This window comes from Labrus mixtus, chromosome 21, assembly GCF_963584025.1.
Source record: "Labrus mixtus chromosome 21, fLabMix1.1, whole genome shotgun sequence".
NCBI classification, from domain to species: domain Eukaryota; kingdom Metazoa; phylum Chordata; class Actinopteri; order Labriformes; family Labridae; genus Labrus; species Labrus mixtus.
Genome location: NC_083632.1, coordinates 17282174 through 17300859, shown reverse-complemented (window position 1 = coordinate 17300859; position 18686 = coordinate 17282174). Strand labels below are relative to the sequence as shown.

General features: G+C 40.0%; 1 protein-coding gene across 6 annotated transcripts in view; it reads left to right on the top strand.

Moving 5' to 3' along the window:
- The window catches only part of LOC132955687 (RNA binding protein fox-1 homolog 3-like), a 548807-nt gene extending 540420 nt beyond the window's left edge, over positions 1–8387 (top strand). For all 6 annotated transcript variants that reach the window (XM_061028634.1, XM_061028638.1, XM_061028637.1 and 3 more), the window contains one exon: positions 4760–8387. In XM_061028634.1, coding sequence (XP_060884617.1) covers positions 4760–4762 — 3 coding nt within the window. In that variant the 3' untranslated portion in view covers positions 4763–8387. The remainder of the gene's footprint in view (positions 1–4759) is intronic.
- Positions 8388–18686: the final 10299 nt, after the last annotated feature.

Sequence of the window (18686 nt, the reverse complement as noted above, 5' to 3'; positions counted from 1 at the left end):
AGCCATAGGTCTACTCCTGTCTGTAGCAGTGTTTCCCAAATAACCTTCAGGCAAGACACTTCATTTTCTTTTATCTGCTTCTGTTTTGTTTGTTTGAGCTTGTTTCAGTTGGGGAAAGAGAGCACACGTTTTAAACGACTGTTTGCTTCTTCATTTTATGACATCACTAAAACATAAAGACTGTGCTGGCAGACGAAGCAGCCAGACGCTCAAATGTGAAACAAGGAAAGTCGAGTATGGTTCATTTGAAGTGCAACAAGTTCCTCTTATTCCCCAAAACGATGTAAAATGTAAAAAAATATATGTATATTATTATACCTGACTTTCCTTCTATATTGTCCCTATCTCCTTCTTTTTAACTGGACATGATTCATTATGGCAACAACATTACAACAGTTGTTTTGCTGTGAGTCTGAGCTTTTCAGTTCTTTGGGGATTTTCAGTAAGAGTTGTCGTGGCTGAAAATGACTATTAAGTTTAATTGGCTTTGTTAATAGATTCATTTTGAGATTGAAATGCATAGGCCACCGTCCAAAATATTTGACTCTGGAATTTTCTGTCCCTTGTTTTCCCACCTGTTTTTCTCCAACACCTGACAGAAATGGCTCGGACAATAAAGCCAGAAGTATATACTCATCAGCCAATACATAGTCAAAACTAGGCTGTCAAAAAAAGTCTGAGTCTACTTGTACATGTTTGTTTCTTTCCAAAAAGCCCCAATATAAAACGAACATGTCATGTATAATATTGCTCAGTGTAGACATGTTGTCATTATTTAGTTTGTCCAGCAAAGTGTGCATCCATTCATTTTTCAATTTCTACATGTAAAATAAAGGGTTCATAAGGTGTAATAAAAATAGTTACAATAGTAATAATAACTTAGTTACAGTTTCCTTGCTTTACGAGTATTCATTATGTTAGGCTCGTAATACTTGTCACAAGGGTTGGCCCACCCCAGTGGCCACCACAAAATCCTAAACTATGATTGGCTATTTGCCTTGTCAGAGTTGTTGGGCCCAAAAAAAAAGGATCCAAACACTTTTTCGACTCGCTGCCAGTCGATTCTTTGGATTTCCATTTGGCATGTTTACTTTTGAATTAGTTTACATTTCGTCTTTGAATATACGTCTTCTTTTTAAGTCCATAAAGAATTAAGCAAAGATGATTTAATACTGCCAATGTGTTAATTTGTATGCGGGAATATAACATATTTTAGATACTTACATTTAGTGCCCGATCAATTAATCAGCCATATCAAGTGACTATCGGTTTCAGCTAATTTTATTACAGATATGCACCAATAAAACAAGAGTAATTCACCATTCAAAAAGCATTTAATTTGAGTATGGTTGGATTACACTAGAAGTTATTTTTCACCAGCAGAGGGCGCTATATGGATTACAACAACCATCATCACTCTCCAGAGTGTCGAGCGATGATGCACGTACATGAAGAGTTACTTTCCAATTGAGTGACCATCTTGTCTTCCAATCCTTATACTGTATATCTTTCCCACAAGTGTTTGATAACTGCATTTGAGGGATTAACACAATAAATGTGTAAATCTTTATCTATTTCTACAGATCGAACATATTTCTAAGAATGATATCGTTTTTCTCCCCAATATCAATATCAGTATCGGCCCAAAAAACAGTCAGGCCCTACTTACATTATAGAAGTTACAGTGGAAATGAAGATAGAAATTGGTGTGTGTGCACTTCACACTTGAGGTTGTCCCTGCATAAGTCAATGCCCCACATGGGCCACCCCAGTCAAAAAGCCTGGCTGCTCCACTGTCCCTTGATTCCAGTAGTTGTTGTTGTTTATGATGGTGAGAACATTTTCAACAAGTTTCTTCTTTCTTAAGTTATTTTCTCCACTGCCTTCCATTTCTATACATAAACATAAATGCTCAGTGTTGGTCTTTGAGTCTGTTTGTGTTGTAACTGACTGTGGCTCCAGTAGAAAGCCACACAGACCTTCCTCTGTGGGATTGTGGGTGACAGAGCCAGAGTCAAAAGACTTATGAACAGAGCGGGCCTCTACTATCAAAGAAGCCACAAGGGAGCCAATTTAAAGGCCACATATTTTTCATAGAGCCATAGTAGGAGTCATCACAGTACTGTTCCAGGGTTGAGGGGCAGATATGAGAAGAAGGGCACAAGCAATCTCCAGAGTCCTTTTTCATGTCTGTTCTCTATAGACTCTCCCCCCCACCCCTTTTTTTTTTCCAATCGACAGCTTTTAAAATGTGTGTTTTCATTTTGTTTTTCAGTCTTGGGTTTAGACATTAAGGGGTTTTTTAGAGATAAATGTTTTATATGAAAAAATAACCAAATATATGATGTGTAGTTCTAGTTTAAACGTGCTGTGTGTGATTTTTTCTTGTTTTTCTATATATGATCTGGTATTGTATGTAATTATTTGAAAAACAGTTTCATTAATTGATAATTTGCCAAGTTCTGGACTTCTTCCTCTTTTCAGTTTTTTTCTGTATTTAACTTTCTCATTTATTCGAAATGTTCTCACATGCCACGACTGCTTAATATGTAAGAGGCAGCAAATTTGTGCAATGCAAAGAAAATCAGTGAATGTACCACTGATGCATTTTGATTTATTGTCTCTACTTCAAATATATATCATACTGAACTGTTAATCCTCAGATTTGTATATACTAACATATACTTATACAATATAATTTGGGACACCTGTCATGTTTATACTTGTCTCTTCTTGTCTCCTTTTTCCTGCTCACAAAATAAGATATTTGTGTCGAGCTGAGTTTTGAAACACGACTGATGATGTTGCTTCATCTTTCACCTCTTAACTTCTCTCTATCTCGGTCATTCTTCTCTCTTCGGGAGGTTAGAACAGACAAGGTGATTTCTAATGTGAAGGAAGAGAAAGAAGTCTTGGCCAAGATGTCCTTTATCGCTAATTCCAGTATCAGTTGGATACAACTGAAGAGCCACAAAGTTAGCCATAGCTCCTGGAGCCTATATTGTCATCAGACTTAAAGCCAATTGGCTTTAAGATGAAAGCCTACCAAGAGACTTTAAACGTTAGTCGAGTGTAGAGATAATCTGCAACAAGATTTTTTGGTCAAACTTTGTCAGGAGACAATAGCTAAAAGTTTTCATGTTTTCTGTGAGACTGGTGCGTTGTCCCTCCTTTGTCTCTGAGCTCAATGATTGGTCGAAACTACTCAGACTACAAACAACAACCAGTACGCTTCCAACAGAATTATTTCCCTTGCCTACCAGTTGTTCAATTTATGGAGACAGGTTTCCAGAGATGGGGAAAATGGGGGAAGGGGGGTTTTCAGGGTTGCAGTGTGGCAAGAACTTCTAAAGCCATTTACGTCTGCAGGAGGTGTTTGCCTCAAGTGATTAACGAACTTGTCAGCCCAGCTTAGCTCTCAGCTAGATTCTCCTCTACATCCACTAAAGACCCAGCCCTCTACACTCAAAACTTCTTTTCCCCCCATCGCGCCTTCCTTTCTTCTCCCTCAGAGGCTAAATTCTCACAGCGACCCTGATATGAAAATGTATCTGGGAGGGAGCCGAGTTGAGACAAGAGGATGCTGTTATTAGCTGTGATTGGCGACTCAGTGGTGTAGCAGGTTCTGTCTCTCTCCCTTTGTCTCTCTTTGGAGGGGCGGGACAGAACAACTACAAAGCTATGCTGAATTAAAGTCAGCTTCTTCTGTTCTCGCCTCTGAAGATTCAACCTCCCTCAGACACACACTCACTCTCTCCTGCACACACACACAAAACCTCTGCTCATCTCCCAGAATTAAAGGCACACTGGAAAGACGAGAGCCTCCCAGGAAATAGCCAGCCTCCCTCTCTCTCTTTTACTCCTCTTCGCTCTTCCTGCAGTTTGATATACTTGTTTCCTCTTTGTGGGAAGGTCAGAAGTGTGTTGTGCAGGAAGAAAACATTCTGTAAACACTAACTGCAGAGCTTCTAAGATGGTAAAATGAATACTTGTGATGATGGTTAAAATAAAATAGGGTTTAGAAGGCTCATATAAAAAAGGGTGAAGTTGAGCTGATCCAGCTGTGCTGCCCTCCTCAGTTCCTGGCTCTGAATCCTGTCATAATCGGTTAGTATTAAAAAAAATCGAGTTAGTATCTTACTTGTATCGGAAGCTAATACTTAACCGGCCAGAAGACGAGGTGGCAAGCCATGTTGTTTCTTGCCTCAAATATAGCCAAACCAGTAGCCACTTCATTGGTTTGCTTGCCTTAGTTACATGTGTTTGTATCAAATATACAGCAGAAGTCTACAGCAAAACCAATGGATGGCTGACTTAGTCCCGCTGCTGCCAGCCTCAGAAGCTAATGTCTCGCTAAAACTGTATAGCCAATGAAGAAAGTTACAAGTTTGGTCATGTGAGTTTCTGCCTTGGTCAAATGAATATTCTCATTTTTACTTCCCATTGATGGACTCTCAGTTACCAGCTCCAGTTTATCATTGGTAAGAAGAGCTGCTGGCTTTGACAAGGATAATGCCTTCTGCTTACTTCAAATCATTTTGTCTCTTAACCAGAGCTGAATAAAATATCAGCAACAAATCAGCCAAAATGTCTGAGTCAAAAATATGCTGTTTGTTAAAATTGTTAAAACATGCCCGTTGTGATGTTTTTATCTTTACCGTGCCATTATGTGTATTTCTGAACACTGTACAGGAGCAAATACAACAATGTAGATGAATGTTTGATTCACACTGACGTGCTTGTTTTTTTCTTTTTTTAGTAAATACACGAAAGACTAGAGGGATGAGTACAGATGGACATCAACTTTAAAAAAAAAGAGAAGAACAACGTGGACACAGAAGGATGCTTAAAAAAACAACTATAACAACGAGCAGATTTGTAAAGGAGCCCGGCCTTCTATCAGGAATGAAACATAGGATCTGACGAATGGATGGACGATGTTTGTGGACCTGCTCTGAGTCGGGGCCTGAACCGTTGAGCCTGTAGTCCAGGGGAAGGGGAGCCTGCTGGCTCTGACCCCTGAAAAACAAGCCTTGCTGAGCGTAAGAGACCAATTAGAGAGGTCACCATAAAACATTTTATTTTTGTAAACTTTTTTAAGTTTATGATTTCCAAAAAGAGCAAACACTAATGTACCTATATACATATGATATATTATATGTGTGTAATATAGTAAGTATGTATACAAAAAAAAAAAGAAACTTGGGTATAAATGTTGTTTTTGCAATTTGGAAGACGGAGGTGAGGTATGGAGATACCAGCTTCCCCCCGTCTTCTGATTGCACCCCTCAACCTTTGCCCCTCTATGGTGCAGGGGTTTTGGGGTGGGTGTGGACTTGGTGTATGTATGTGTGTGCAGTGTGGGATGTTGGGGGGGAGGGCGGGGGGGAGGGGGGGTAGCCGTTCCAGCAGACATGTCACTATGTGATTCTTAAGGAAACATGGTGTATTCTTTAGATAGACAAAAGCTTTTTCAGCCTGTCTTCCACTAACAAACTGCAGTAGTGTAGTTGTGTTTTGTTCGTTTTGTCTGCATTTTGTTGATTCCAAAAATTAAGCATAGAAATATTTAAGTGTCACTACATGGGTCTGTGCAAATGGAGATAAGAAAGAGGCCCAGCTGGAGCAGTAGGTCATGTCTGCTGGAGGCCTGGTGGCCCCTGACATCACGACCAAACATGTCATTGTAGTGTTGTGGTTAGAGGTGGCTGTGCTGTGTAGTAAACTGCTTTTGTACATCGTGTTGGGTGGGGGTAAGGGTGGGTTTAACAGGCAGTCTGGGAGGGGTTGTACAAATTAGAAACATGGGAGCTGTCTGCTTTCGGAGCGTCGCGCGAAACTCCTTCCATCCATCTTCCCTCGACTTCCACCACCAGGGAGGGAGACACGGTGGGATAGAGGGGAAAAAAAGCCCCATGTGAAGTCTTTAAAAAGTGTCACAAAAGGTTTCCTAAGAGTCTCTTTAAAAACTTTCTATTTATATGGATCTCTACTTTAGTGACATCCTTCTATATTTAAACGTTGTACTAATTACATGCTGTCAGGCATGGTGGGAGAGTCCGTTGTAGCCATTTACTAATGTTGTATTTATTGTATTACCAGTAAGAAGAAAAAAACATTTATATATGAATATAGATATATCTATTTGTGATCTGCAACTCTTGGACATAAGTTTGCCTTTGATTTCCAACTTTCATGCAGGATTCAATGCACTGTCGATGTATGATGAGGTTTCTACTTGTGTGATGTTTAATTCCGTTGACATTCGTTTGGTTTCCTTTCGGTTCAGCTACTGAATGTAAAACTTTTTAGGTAGATGTTGTTGTTTTCTATATACTGAAAAAAAAACAGTATTCTGTAAATTATATACATGTGTAAATGATATAGCAAAAATGTTTCTGATAATATGCTGGACTTCTTCTTCTTCTTCTTCTTCTGCTGACCCAGACAGACGGTAATGCCATGGCCAGAAAAAAAGGGCAAGAAAGGGGGAATACAATAGAAGTAAAGATGGTGGGGGAAGCATTTAAAGGGAACACCAGTGCCCTGCAGCCAGTGTGGGAGCCAGTTAGAGAGACAGAAATGTGTAATCATTACAGGATCAGTTGGAATTTTTCCGCAGCCAGGCTTTTCAAATTTGATAAGAACAAGGAAACGGGGAGCAGCCTGTCCATGTGTGCCAGAGAAAGACAAGATGGAGGAGGGAAAGATAAGAGGATTTTTTTTTTTTTTTTTTTGAAATATTGATTTTTCTTCCTCTGTCTTCTCTCTCTCTCTCTCTTTCGGTCTTTGTCCCGCACCCCCCTTGGATCTTAGCGTTTTAACGGTGCTGTGGGTGAGTGCAATGTGGGGGGTGAAAAAGACGAGGAGGATGAAAAAAAGGGGGAATACAAGGGATTGGATGCACTCTCCTTATAGGCACACGAGGAGAATGAAATAAAGGAAACAACCAGTGGTTTATCAAGATATTGACAGTACATTCTTAAGGAAACATGCTTTAATTTACATCTGTATATTTTTGCTAATGTAAGCCAGTTTGGCAGAATGATTGTTACATGTGTATTTCACTCTTTTTTTAAAGAGCGCCGTCAAAATCTTCTGTGTGAGAATTGGCTCAAACAAGGATCTTTTTTTAAAGATATTTGGCGTCTTACAAAGCTTACAAACTGTCTAGCTGCCGTCAGAGGTCAGTTTAAGTTACTCTAATACTTAAATACCTCTGGTATGTTGTGTTTCCATTATTTTGTCCGCCTCCTGTAGAACTGATGTGAAGTGAATTATAAAAGTGGGGAAAGTTGAACGTTCTTCTCCTCCTCGTCTTTTTCTCTGTCTCTCTCTTCTATATGTCAGTGAGGATTTCAGTTCTCAGTTTTTTGGGGGGGTTTTTTCGGTCAAAAAGTTGTGTGAAAGAATATGTTGATTCCTCCAGTGTGGCTCCATTGGGCTCCCTCACAGAGTGCGTGTAGCACAGTGGACAAAGTGACTGGTTCATAGAGTACCTGGCTGTGTCTCTGGATGGACTCCTCAAAGCTTCTTCAAAGACTACACGGGTGTGTGCGGGTTCATCTGGTGGAGTGACTGTTTTGAAAAAAAAAAAAAAAAAGAAGCCTGTCCACCACCATCCCAAAGCAGGCGAGTGCTGATCTGTGCAACTGGGATAAAATGACTCAGAAGAAAAAGAGACTGGGACTTTACAGAAAACAAACACACACACAAAAAAAAAAAAAAAAACCCTACTGAAAAACAACTAACGATGTCAATCTTAGCGGAGATCCAGGTATCCTCAGATCTCTGCTTCTCATTCTGAACTTTTCTGTTCTTCCTGCTGTTGGTTCAACAATTGTGTCCTGTTTACACGTACTGTAAATGCTGTCCATTCATTAGCAGTTGGAGAGATCAAAAACAAGGGTGCGAAGCAGCTTTCATTTTAGCGCTGGATTTCTCTGTGGCTGAGTACTGTAACCCTGAGAAATCTATCCTGTTCAAGCTAGCATGTCCTTCTCTGCCTTTAGCCCTTAGTCCCTCCATCCTTTTCCCCCTCCAGACCCCGCCCTCCGCCCTTTAGGAAAACATCTGCTCCACAGTGCACATACTATACAAACAATCCTTGAGCTTCCTACCAAAACCTGTATGGGTCTTCTGCAAAACTTTCCCTATATTTCAGTATAATGTGAATACCTCAGATGCAAGCCCTTAAGCAGCTATTATCCTCTGAAACCTCCTGGCAAACAGACCTCGCCACACCCCCCACTCCTCTCCAACAACCACGCCTACCTCCCCTTGCCCGCTGACCTCCACCTTTAAAAGGCCACGGTATACTTTCTGCAGAGACACAGGTAGGTTTGCATAAAGGACACAAATTCTTACCATGAGAATTGTACAGAGCCCCAGAAGGCTTAGGAAAAAAACAGAACAGACTGTAAATCGTAGAGTACACCCTGCTTTATCATCTCGTTAACTGTGCGCACAGATTTGCATTGTGTGGGCCCTGATTCCATGCACTTAGATTGCAAATCTGTGCTCACAGAAAGCAAATCAGTTCCTGCAATTTAGAAATCTGTGTGCAGACTTTAAGAAACTGTGTGCACAGATTTACAAACAACTTGTATTTTCTTATCGAGGGCTCAGTGGAAGTGGATGAACTATACACAACTTAACAGTATGAACAAGTAGTTTGTTCATGTAGGCCTATATATAAAACAACGTGAGAGCATTCTAGCTGGGTTTGGCAAAGCTAAATTTGAGCATCATTCATTTAGCATTTCCAAAATACATCAATGTTATAAAAAGAAGATGTATGAAGTTCAGCTCAAATATCATAAATACTGAAGCATCACCAGTCAAGTTAAAATCGCAGTAAACAACATTTAAAGCTACTGCAGGTGTTTTTGTACTGGTTATAAAACAAGCTGACATTTACATGAATTTCTCTTTATGGAACTACAAAAGCAAACCAGACCATCAGTGACAAGATTGACTATTCCTATACACTTATTTTTAATGTGGGTGAACGCCAACATGGGGTAGGCGTCAGACAAACTGATGAACCCCAGGCTGCAGGTTTTTTCCACAGCAAAGATGTGCAGTGAGTGATACATTTGACTGTTAAAAGAAGGTAGAAGGAAAACACGTCCCATCAACAGAGATAAGATATGTCTGTTTGTCTAGAGAGGGCGCTGAATCGACACAATACAAACGTTTCTCACAGTAGCTTTCAGTTTCAGAACATATGTCAGTTATGTGACCTGCATTCATTTATCATGTCATTGCACATTAATGTGCTTATTAACCCAAACCACAAGTTTGTCAAACATGACTGAGTAGTTCTGGTGCCTGAATTGACCAAACCTTGACCCTTACCCTCCTGTCTATTATTGATGAGACACATTTCTGGCCTGCTCTTCATCTTGTTGTGTTTCGTAAGGGTAACCAAAACATCTTAATTAAGAAAAGGAACATATCTATATATATATCTATATATCTATCTATATATATATATATATATATATATATATATATATATATATATATATATTTGCACACAGATAATTGACCCCAGCACAGAGGACATCACCTTCCACCATGAGTACCATGAAACCATGACTAGTTCAAAGCGTGTTATCGAGTCCCGCTACACTTTAAACTTTAATACTTCAATATTCAAAGAAGTTCGTAATAATACAGAAATAATGCTTTATCTTGTGACAAATTCTGCTCTTATTCAGGCTATTTCAACGTTTGCTGTAAGTATACTGTTGCCTTCCCACACCTTCGTCACTCCCCTCCCCAACAACCACCCAGTCCTATGCAGATCCCCAAAGCACAAAGGTTTGAATGGTGACTAGAGAGTAAACTAGAAAGAAGACGATGAATTTCCTTCCATTCTGTTTCTATTTGTCCGTCTGTTTTATCTGTTTGAGGCTTCAATGTGCTTTTGTATTTCTTATGTACAGATCCTCCCTTTCTCTCTGTAAACAGCAGAATCTTGTATAACTGTATATTAGACCAACAAAAAAAAAAAACTTTTCATGTGTGGCTGTGGCTTTACTTGACCTGTGCAATCCAGACAGTTTTCTGTTCCGCACCTGTACCTACTGGGTTTGGTTGTTTTTTTTAGTTTTTTTTAGTTTTGGTTTCTTTTTCCTAGTTTGATTTCTGTATGCTCCCAATGTGCTTCAAAGAAACAATACTATTTATAACAGATACTGGTACATTATTATCACAGTTATTATTACAGTTATTAATACCATGATTAATATGAATAAAAACATTTCTTTCCTCAGTAAGTTCCCTGTTAATGCAGTTAAAGTGATATCACGCATCATCTGCAGAAATAAATCTATTCATGCACACATAACAGAGTGATGGATTTTTAATAGTGTTTTTTTCCCCCCTAAAGAAAACGAGCCTGAACGTATGCACAAGGTATTATTTTTGGATTGTTTTCAAATCTGTTTCAATCCTTCGACCAAAACATAACACAAATTAAATTGTAATTTACTATAATGAAATTTTAAGGCAGGGTTGATAATTTTCTCCAGATAGTCTTTTTAAGATTTTGGATTAAATTGTCTTTAGGCCCTGACAGAAATTAATAACGAAATGTTGCCTCCATTCATTGTTGCTTGTCTTTTCTAATGGCCCTCTCCTGATTCTTTCCTCCCTCATTAGCTAAAAATCATCATTTCAAGAAAACAATTGTATATCTTTCCCTTATAACCCTTTTTGGAGTTCTGGTTTGATTGAAAAGACTCCTCAATTAAAGTGAACGAGTGACCAGCGAAGGTTGGCAGCACGACTGGTGGGCTTGTCGGTAATTCAGAACTTTCACTGTAGGCTGAGATCTCAACTACCGTACTGTAGCTACAAGAAGTGAAAGATCCACGACGTGAAAACAAATGGGACTAAAAGAGCGACAGCTGCACAGAAATAGCACGTTATAGACGTTGCTGAGCGCAGAGGAAATCATCACACAGGTACAGTTTGAACCTTTTTTCTCTCAGAGACCCCAAAAACAGAATTAATACCACTTCCTTACTGTAGGTGTTCGTGGTGTCTCCCAGCATGCTCTTTGATACACAGATAAATAGCTCCTTCTAGTGGTATGCTGACTCTTTTCTTCACCTTCTTTGGATGAGTTCACAGCTACCAGATGTTTGGGGGTCCACATCAACTTCAGCTTTAACACCATTATTTAAACATTGCTTCAAATGAGCCCCTTAATTAAGCCCCTCTTTGTACATACGTGAACTTTTAGGAGTATCAGGCCGACCAAACAAACTCAGAATACGCTGCAGGCCTATGGATGGTCGAGGACCAATGCTTTGATCAGTTCAACCACTCAGCTGCTGGAAACGAGCTGAACTTCTCGGTCCGTCTGTAAAAGCCGGTGTCTGTAAACGGTGGATCGCTGATGTGGAGACAGCAGAAAGGATGCAGAGACTTTACAATGGAGGTAAGGGAACTTTAATTAAAAAAGATATTGTTTTTATTGTCTTGTTAAGATACAAAAGGTGCCAATTAGCATCTCTCAGACACACATGGAAGCAACTCTTTTATTCATGTCTCACAAGTGGTTTTATGTAGGCAAAAAAACATGTGGTTAAAGCAACAAATAAGATCCGTTAAAAATGGACTCATTCACTTGTTACTTTTCCTCTCACTAGGACCTCCAACCCCTGTAACCTGGGTTCAAGTCTTGTATTGTTTGTCCAATCTACCTCCCTGACAACAGTTTCTCTGGGCGTCTACTGCAGTGCTATAGAGTTGGTTATGATAAAGTTGCTTTAGGTGCATATGTGTACCCCTTTTTGCACAGGCACTATAACAAAGCTAAGCCTACCCGCTTTGACTTTTACACATTACGAAACAACGCTTTATAATTGCTGTCCAGTATGATTTTACTTGGCGTTACTGTGTTTTCGGAAGCAAAATCTGACCTTTTGATGACAGCCTATAACAGCCAATGAGAGCCTTTGGTGAAAGGATGTGCCTGCCCCATTGCCTGCGGTCACAAATAGTCTTCAAATGATGTTGATTTGAATATGAACTGGAAGAGAGTTCTTGTGTCAGCATCGTCAGCCGTGATTCTGGGGTCTGTTGGGGCCGAGTCAAAAATTCACAGAGGGCCCCTCCAGCCAGCGTTCATCACCATGAACGTTGGTGGTTTTGTTAAACATAATCTCATAACAACAAAAACAATTTGGAATGTAAACATTTTTTTTTATTTCTAAATTAAAATACTGTATTTATCTTCAAACTAAACAAGAACAAAGGTCACTACAAAAACCCGACCGATTAATCGGCCAGCTGATAACATCGTCCAATATTATCTTATCAATTCACTTTTGGTATCGGCTAATTTTATAGCAGATATGCACTGACATTTCTCGATTTATTGACTAGTTAAATAGCATTTAATTTGAGTATCATTGAATTAAACTAGCACATCTCTTTCACCAGCAAAGTGTGCTATATTGATTAAAACAAGCGTTACAACACAATAAATGTTTATATCTATATCCATCTATCTCTACGTATCCAACTTAGATCTAAGAACAGTATCGGCCGATATATCAGTATCACATTGTTATCTCCCCAATATTGATATCAACAATGGCCCAAAAATCCCATATCGGTCAAACACCATAAGACACCCAGACCAAGACATCAACTTTTCAAAACAGGAGGTAAACCAGTGAATGTTGTCATGGCAGCTACATCTATTAAACTTGAAAACACCATTAAACTGTGTCTGCTTTTGAATCTCACTACTTTAAATCTGATGCCTGGCCTTTTCCCCTAGGCTTTGGCCATTTACGTTTCGACAATCAATACAACTTTTTCTCCCTGCAGAGCGACTCTGCCACCACAAATATTTGTAGAGCTCAAAGTCCCATCTGCATAATGACAGATGATTAAACCATGATGAAGGCTGACTCACTCACCGTCCCTTTTAGCCTTCATTTAATGATCTGATCAAAGGTGCAGTTTATGTACAGCACAGCCTGCGATAGTGTTCATCAGAGGCCAGGCTTAATGTGGCTTCCTATACACACACACACACACACACACACACACAGAGTGAATAGCTTAAACTCTACCAGCCTGGCGCTCTCAGCCTTACCAAGCACACCATAAATGCCAGAGGAAGAGAGAGAGGGATGATGGGACACTAATAGCCATTTGTCTTCCATCTCCTTAGGGAGACAAGACGGAGTGCTGTTGTCCGTCTCCTCCACATCATTTACCTAAACAAAACAAATGCCTCATCGATCCCACGTCCCACCTCACATCCCCCCTGTTCCCTTTACACCACAGTAACCAGGAAACACACAGCACACACGCTGCATTGACACACAGGAAGAGAGAAAAAAAAAACCAGTCAGGCACACCTCATAGCATTGATCCTCCTCCGCTGCACTTTGTCATCACCTTCCATTGTGTACTAAACAATCTCCGCTGTCGCCACCGTCCAACACAATAGATTTTGCTGTTTTAGCAGCTTTCTCTGTCCTCAGTGGGGCTTCGGTGGTCTCACCTCACAGGAAATGGAGGCAGGGACCACTCAGACCATCACAGAGTTACTGATTAGAGGTGTCTGTTCAGGTAATGGCCCTCTCCTGAAGGGGCGGACATTAATACTCTTATAACTCTGTTTCCTATTTTCACCTTAAATGTTTACAGGATATGCTACTCAGATGTTTATGGACATGATCTCCCTCCAGACCCAGAAACAGCTGATTCTAGGCTGGTCACAACAGCCTCATATTGGAAATTCTCATCAAAAAAAAAATCATTCTCAAAGGCTGGAAATAAGAGACATCCCTCAGCTATGGAGCCTGGCTTAAGGAGCTCTCTAGTACCTCATATCTGGAGAAATTCCTTATATGAGAATTTAGGGGAAACGATACGGCAACCCTTCCTTCACTACGTCACAGCTCTGAGAGGACAGACATGACACCTCAATTCCTTTCAATTTGAGTTAAATAAACTCCTCCAAAAAAGTTTGGAAACGTTTTTTTCGGTCACTTATTTCGCCCCTTTAATAATGTAGCGTAGCGTTAGTTCAGGCAGGCCACGGAGTCACGCTCTGTTATCATGACAGAGTTTCAGTAAGAGCTGATCTCACGCAGCCGCATCAGCTGATCAGCTAACCCTTATTGGCCAAATAGTACATATGCCGCCTTATTTAAACTGCTCTAGCCTGCCTACTTTTGCTGCTCCCTCTGCAAGCTGCATTTGCAACCCTCCTCCTCCCCACCTCCTCCTTTTCTGCTATTCTGACTTAATCAATGTTATGCTTGTCATTGATGCTTGCTCTGTGGAGTTTGCTGCTTATCTCCCTGCCTATAGCTTTCCGTATATGCACGAGAAGGGCAGGAATGTGTGCTGTTCCTGACTAATGCTTTCCAAGTAAACGCGTGCAGTAAATGGGCAGTGAGATCCCTCACAGAGCCATACCGCCAAATATAAATAATTGCGTCAAAGTATTCTTTTGACAAAGTGGTCCTGATTGAAATACTTATTGGTGCTGTATTATATGTTGTTGGGAAGCCTGATTAGTCACCTTTAAAACAATGTTTAACTTGTAAGGATTGTGCATTCGTGGAATGCCAAAAATCCCCTGCAATATTCACTCTCGTTTTGAGTTGCTTGGTGGATTGGGTGATTGCACTCTCCCATAACAATACGGAAAAAACAACACATAGTGGCCATTTTTAAACTTTATTTATGTTATACTGTCAGGGACCTCAGTAGCATGTGGAAGATCCATGCGCAGCCACAACAGCTTGGCACCTCCTCCTCATGCTGGTTACCAGCCTGGTCGCATTTTGCTGTGGGATCCCATTCCTTCAACGAGTTGTTGAAGGTCAACCACGCCCAAGCTGATCCCACAAGTGCTGTCAATCAGGTGCCAGTCATACACCTGTAACTGGCACACACCTGGCAGCAATTGAAACTCAACACAGGAGTTTAATACCAAGACCAACCAGTGCTTTTCCCTGAGAGCTGGCCAATCAGAACGTAGGCAGAGGCTGAAATTATGTTTTTTAATTAAGGAGTTATTTGGAGCTGCAAATCATGCCTATTGGTTTCCGGCTGACGACATGAAAAGTGAAAATTATTTTATCTTTTTGAATGTTTTGTCGCTTCTGAAAAAGTTATACATAAAATGTATTTAAAAATATACAGGATATTTCATAATTTCGGCTGTAGTCTGCAAATACTCTTTCACATGCAAGGATGCAGACACACACTTACAAACACACACACACACACACACACACACACACACACACAGCGTTGTGTTATTATTATGTTCAAGGACTTTGCTCTGACTTACATTCATGTCCTGGGCATTTTAGCTAACCCAGTTCCTAACCACTAATTGACTTTCCTTTAAAATAGACTGTTTTTAAGAACGGGGCTTTGCAAGCATGACGTCAGACATTCCCCTTTGTTGGCATTGTGACAGCTGTAATGGTGGTTTCTTTGGACCATGTGGAGCTCAAGAGGATGAAGTGTATCAGCAAACACTATCAGAGTATCTCTCACCATAGAGTCTATGCCCAAGGCTAATTCATTATCTGACTAATTAGATGGTTAACGACAGTGTTTGCCACAGAATGAGTTTCTATTTGTGGTGGTTGCAGAGCTGGGACTTTAAAAGCTAAACGTGCTGGTGAAACTAACAGGGTTACTTTAAATCTCATCACTATAGCTGCCATGCTTTCTGTGCTGACTTCCATGCACAGGCTGCAACAAATACAGCAAGGTATTAGAAACAACAAGGTATTGTCAAACAAATTAGACAATACCTACTCGTTTGCTAATTAGCTAATTATTAGGCTCATACTCCTGAGAGAGGAGAAAAACCAGAAATGAAATCTTTCCAAAATGTACCGACACAACAAAAACTGCTGAGTCATCAGGTTCAGTGACTGCATTAGCTGACACCGAACAAACAGCTAGCAGCATCCATCCTTCATACATAACTAGGATGGGTTTCATTATGATTGGATTGATACAGGTATCAATTTCAATACTGCTTATTGATACAGATAATGATGAATGGACTTAAGTTATCATCCCTAGTTAAAGCTGCAATTGCAATAATAGCGTAATCCATTATTTATGATTGAAACATTTGCCTTTTTAGCATCAAGTGGCTATTTGAGGAACTGCAGTTGTTTGAGGCTTTAGCTTTTAGCATTAATCACCCCCATAGGTTTCCACTTGCACATTTCAGTATCAATTTGTTGCTCCTTGATGGCATCTTAAAGGAGAAGCAATATTTGGAGATACACTTTTTAATCTGGCCATAAGATTGTGTGTGATTGTGATTCCAGTCTGTAAAAAAATCTCAAACTGTTTTACACATAAGTGATGAGTGCGAGTTGCATTAGCTCTGCAAAGCATACTGCAATGTAACAGCATTTATCAATTGGCAATGGAGGGATTTAACAATTTCTTTTAATCAAATTTATAACTTTAATTAGGATTTCATCTTCATGTCCCTGCAGTGATCTTTTTGATGAGTAGGCGCTCGTAAACCAAGGCACCAAGAAAACCCTGAGATAGACACTTGTGGTGGATTTGGGCTGATTGACTGATCAACTCATTAATTGGTTGATAAATTATGAAACGACGCAGCTTAAGCTTTAAAACTATCACAGTAAAACAGTTAGGCAGCATGACATGTTTCCTCTATGGTCCTTAATGATTTGACACACATGAGAGAGCGATAGCACCAGAAGAGCTGAAGGCCCACAAGCCACACACATGGAGACACACAGAGAAAGAAGTGTCAGACAATAGTCCCCCACAGGACGGTCTATTAGAGCTAATACCCGCCAGTCCTTTGTGTATTGTTCTGCTCCTGATGATTACACAGAGAACATCCCATGTTACAACACACTGCCTATCATCTCATATCACATAACCCATGTAAGAGATGAGGATGTGGATGGGTGGCTGAGGGGGGAGGGACCGGCAAAGCATTAATACTACTCAGTGGTGCGGTAAATTAATTTTGGATTGCTTCTCTGGGTTTGAACAAAATTGTTTTGTTGAGGGGAAAAAAGAGATTAAGGTTTTTAATTATACAGGGTAATTCATTCCACAAAATAAATCCCCACTAAAACGGTCTCTTCAGAGGCAGAGGAGATGTGTCAGCCATCTCGTGGTGTCGTTATTAAGGCATGCCACATGAACACACACGCAGAGACAGTCCACCATCAGTCATGTTCACCGCACCGCTGCCACTTCCTCTGTACTGCATTTACCACCTGGTTACACTACCTGTTTATGAGTGAAGCACACTCTGAAGAAAGTCAAACTTGCAATAAGCAATGGCATTAACTGACTGTTAAATCTTTTCTTTATAGCCACTGGAAACCCAAATCGACCTTAGCCTTTTAATACCATTAAGTGTAAAATACAAGTAGTAGTATGCTAGTTGAGCTCTCAGCCAACATTGATAGTTGTGAAGTACAGACTCATGGCCACCAACTAATTCACCTAAAGTCATGTTGCTCCCCTCCGCTTGTCACTTTTTAATTTAGGAGTTTTTTTCAATCAAACCAGCACTCCACAAAGTTCATTTACATAACAGTATACCACCATTTTCTGTTCATTCAGCATTATGACCCAATGAGAGAGAAAAGCTGTTAAAATGTGTCGCTGGCCAGACCCATCCCCATTGTTATCCCAGCAAGCAACAGCAAGATATCAATCATATCTGGTTGCACACAGTGGTTGATGGTGGCGGCTGCACTTACGATCATGACGACGCATGACGCACCAGTTTACTTTACTTAGGCAAAAGACCTCCAAGTGGGCAGCTCAGGTTCAAGTCCGACCTGTGGTTCCTTGTCTGCATATCATTTCCCTACTCACGCTCTCTCTCTCTCCCTCTCTCTCTCTCGCTCAGATTTCTGTCTCTATCCACTGTCCTGAGCCCAAAAATGAATATTGCCTGAGAAAGTGTGTCTTATACACCTGGTGTTACAGTAAGAAATTTGCACAAAGACTTGCTCACTTAAAAGTAACCATTAAAAAGTAATGAAGACTGGTTTTCAATCAAAGACCCAAATTGTTATTTAAGTTTCTGCAAGTCTTTATGACATCAGCGTTTACATTGGTGGTTCATAGCATAGATATTAGATATTTTAAAAATGCACAATAAACAGACAATTCAATTCTGCCATATTGGAAGGCTTTTGGCCTTTGCTTTGATACCAGATTCTGTTCATGCATGTGTCTTTTAACTAGGTGAATTTAAAATGTCATCCCCTTAACCTAAAATGTGAACCCCTTTATTTTATTGAATTGTTCCAAAATTCTCATGTAGGAAAATAACAGGTTTCAGAAAACAACATCATATTGCTCAGATTCTTGTTTCTCTTCATTGGCTTCCTATTGATTGTTTTGATCAATTTTAGAATATATTGCTCCTGACTTCCCAGACCCTTCATTATTTACAAGATTTACTACTTAGTATCAACCTGGGAACGTCTTAGATTGGCTTTTTCTGGTTTTCCTTGACTTCCAATTTCCATCCAAACCTGTTACTTTGTCTTACTGAGGATGATTTGTTGTTCATTCGATGCATGTTTTGACGTTACGTTGATAAAGTGATGGAACATACGATCAGTAGACTGTATATTGTGTTTTATTTTGAA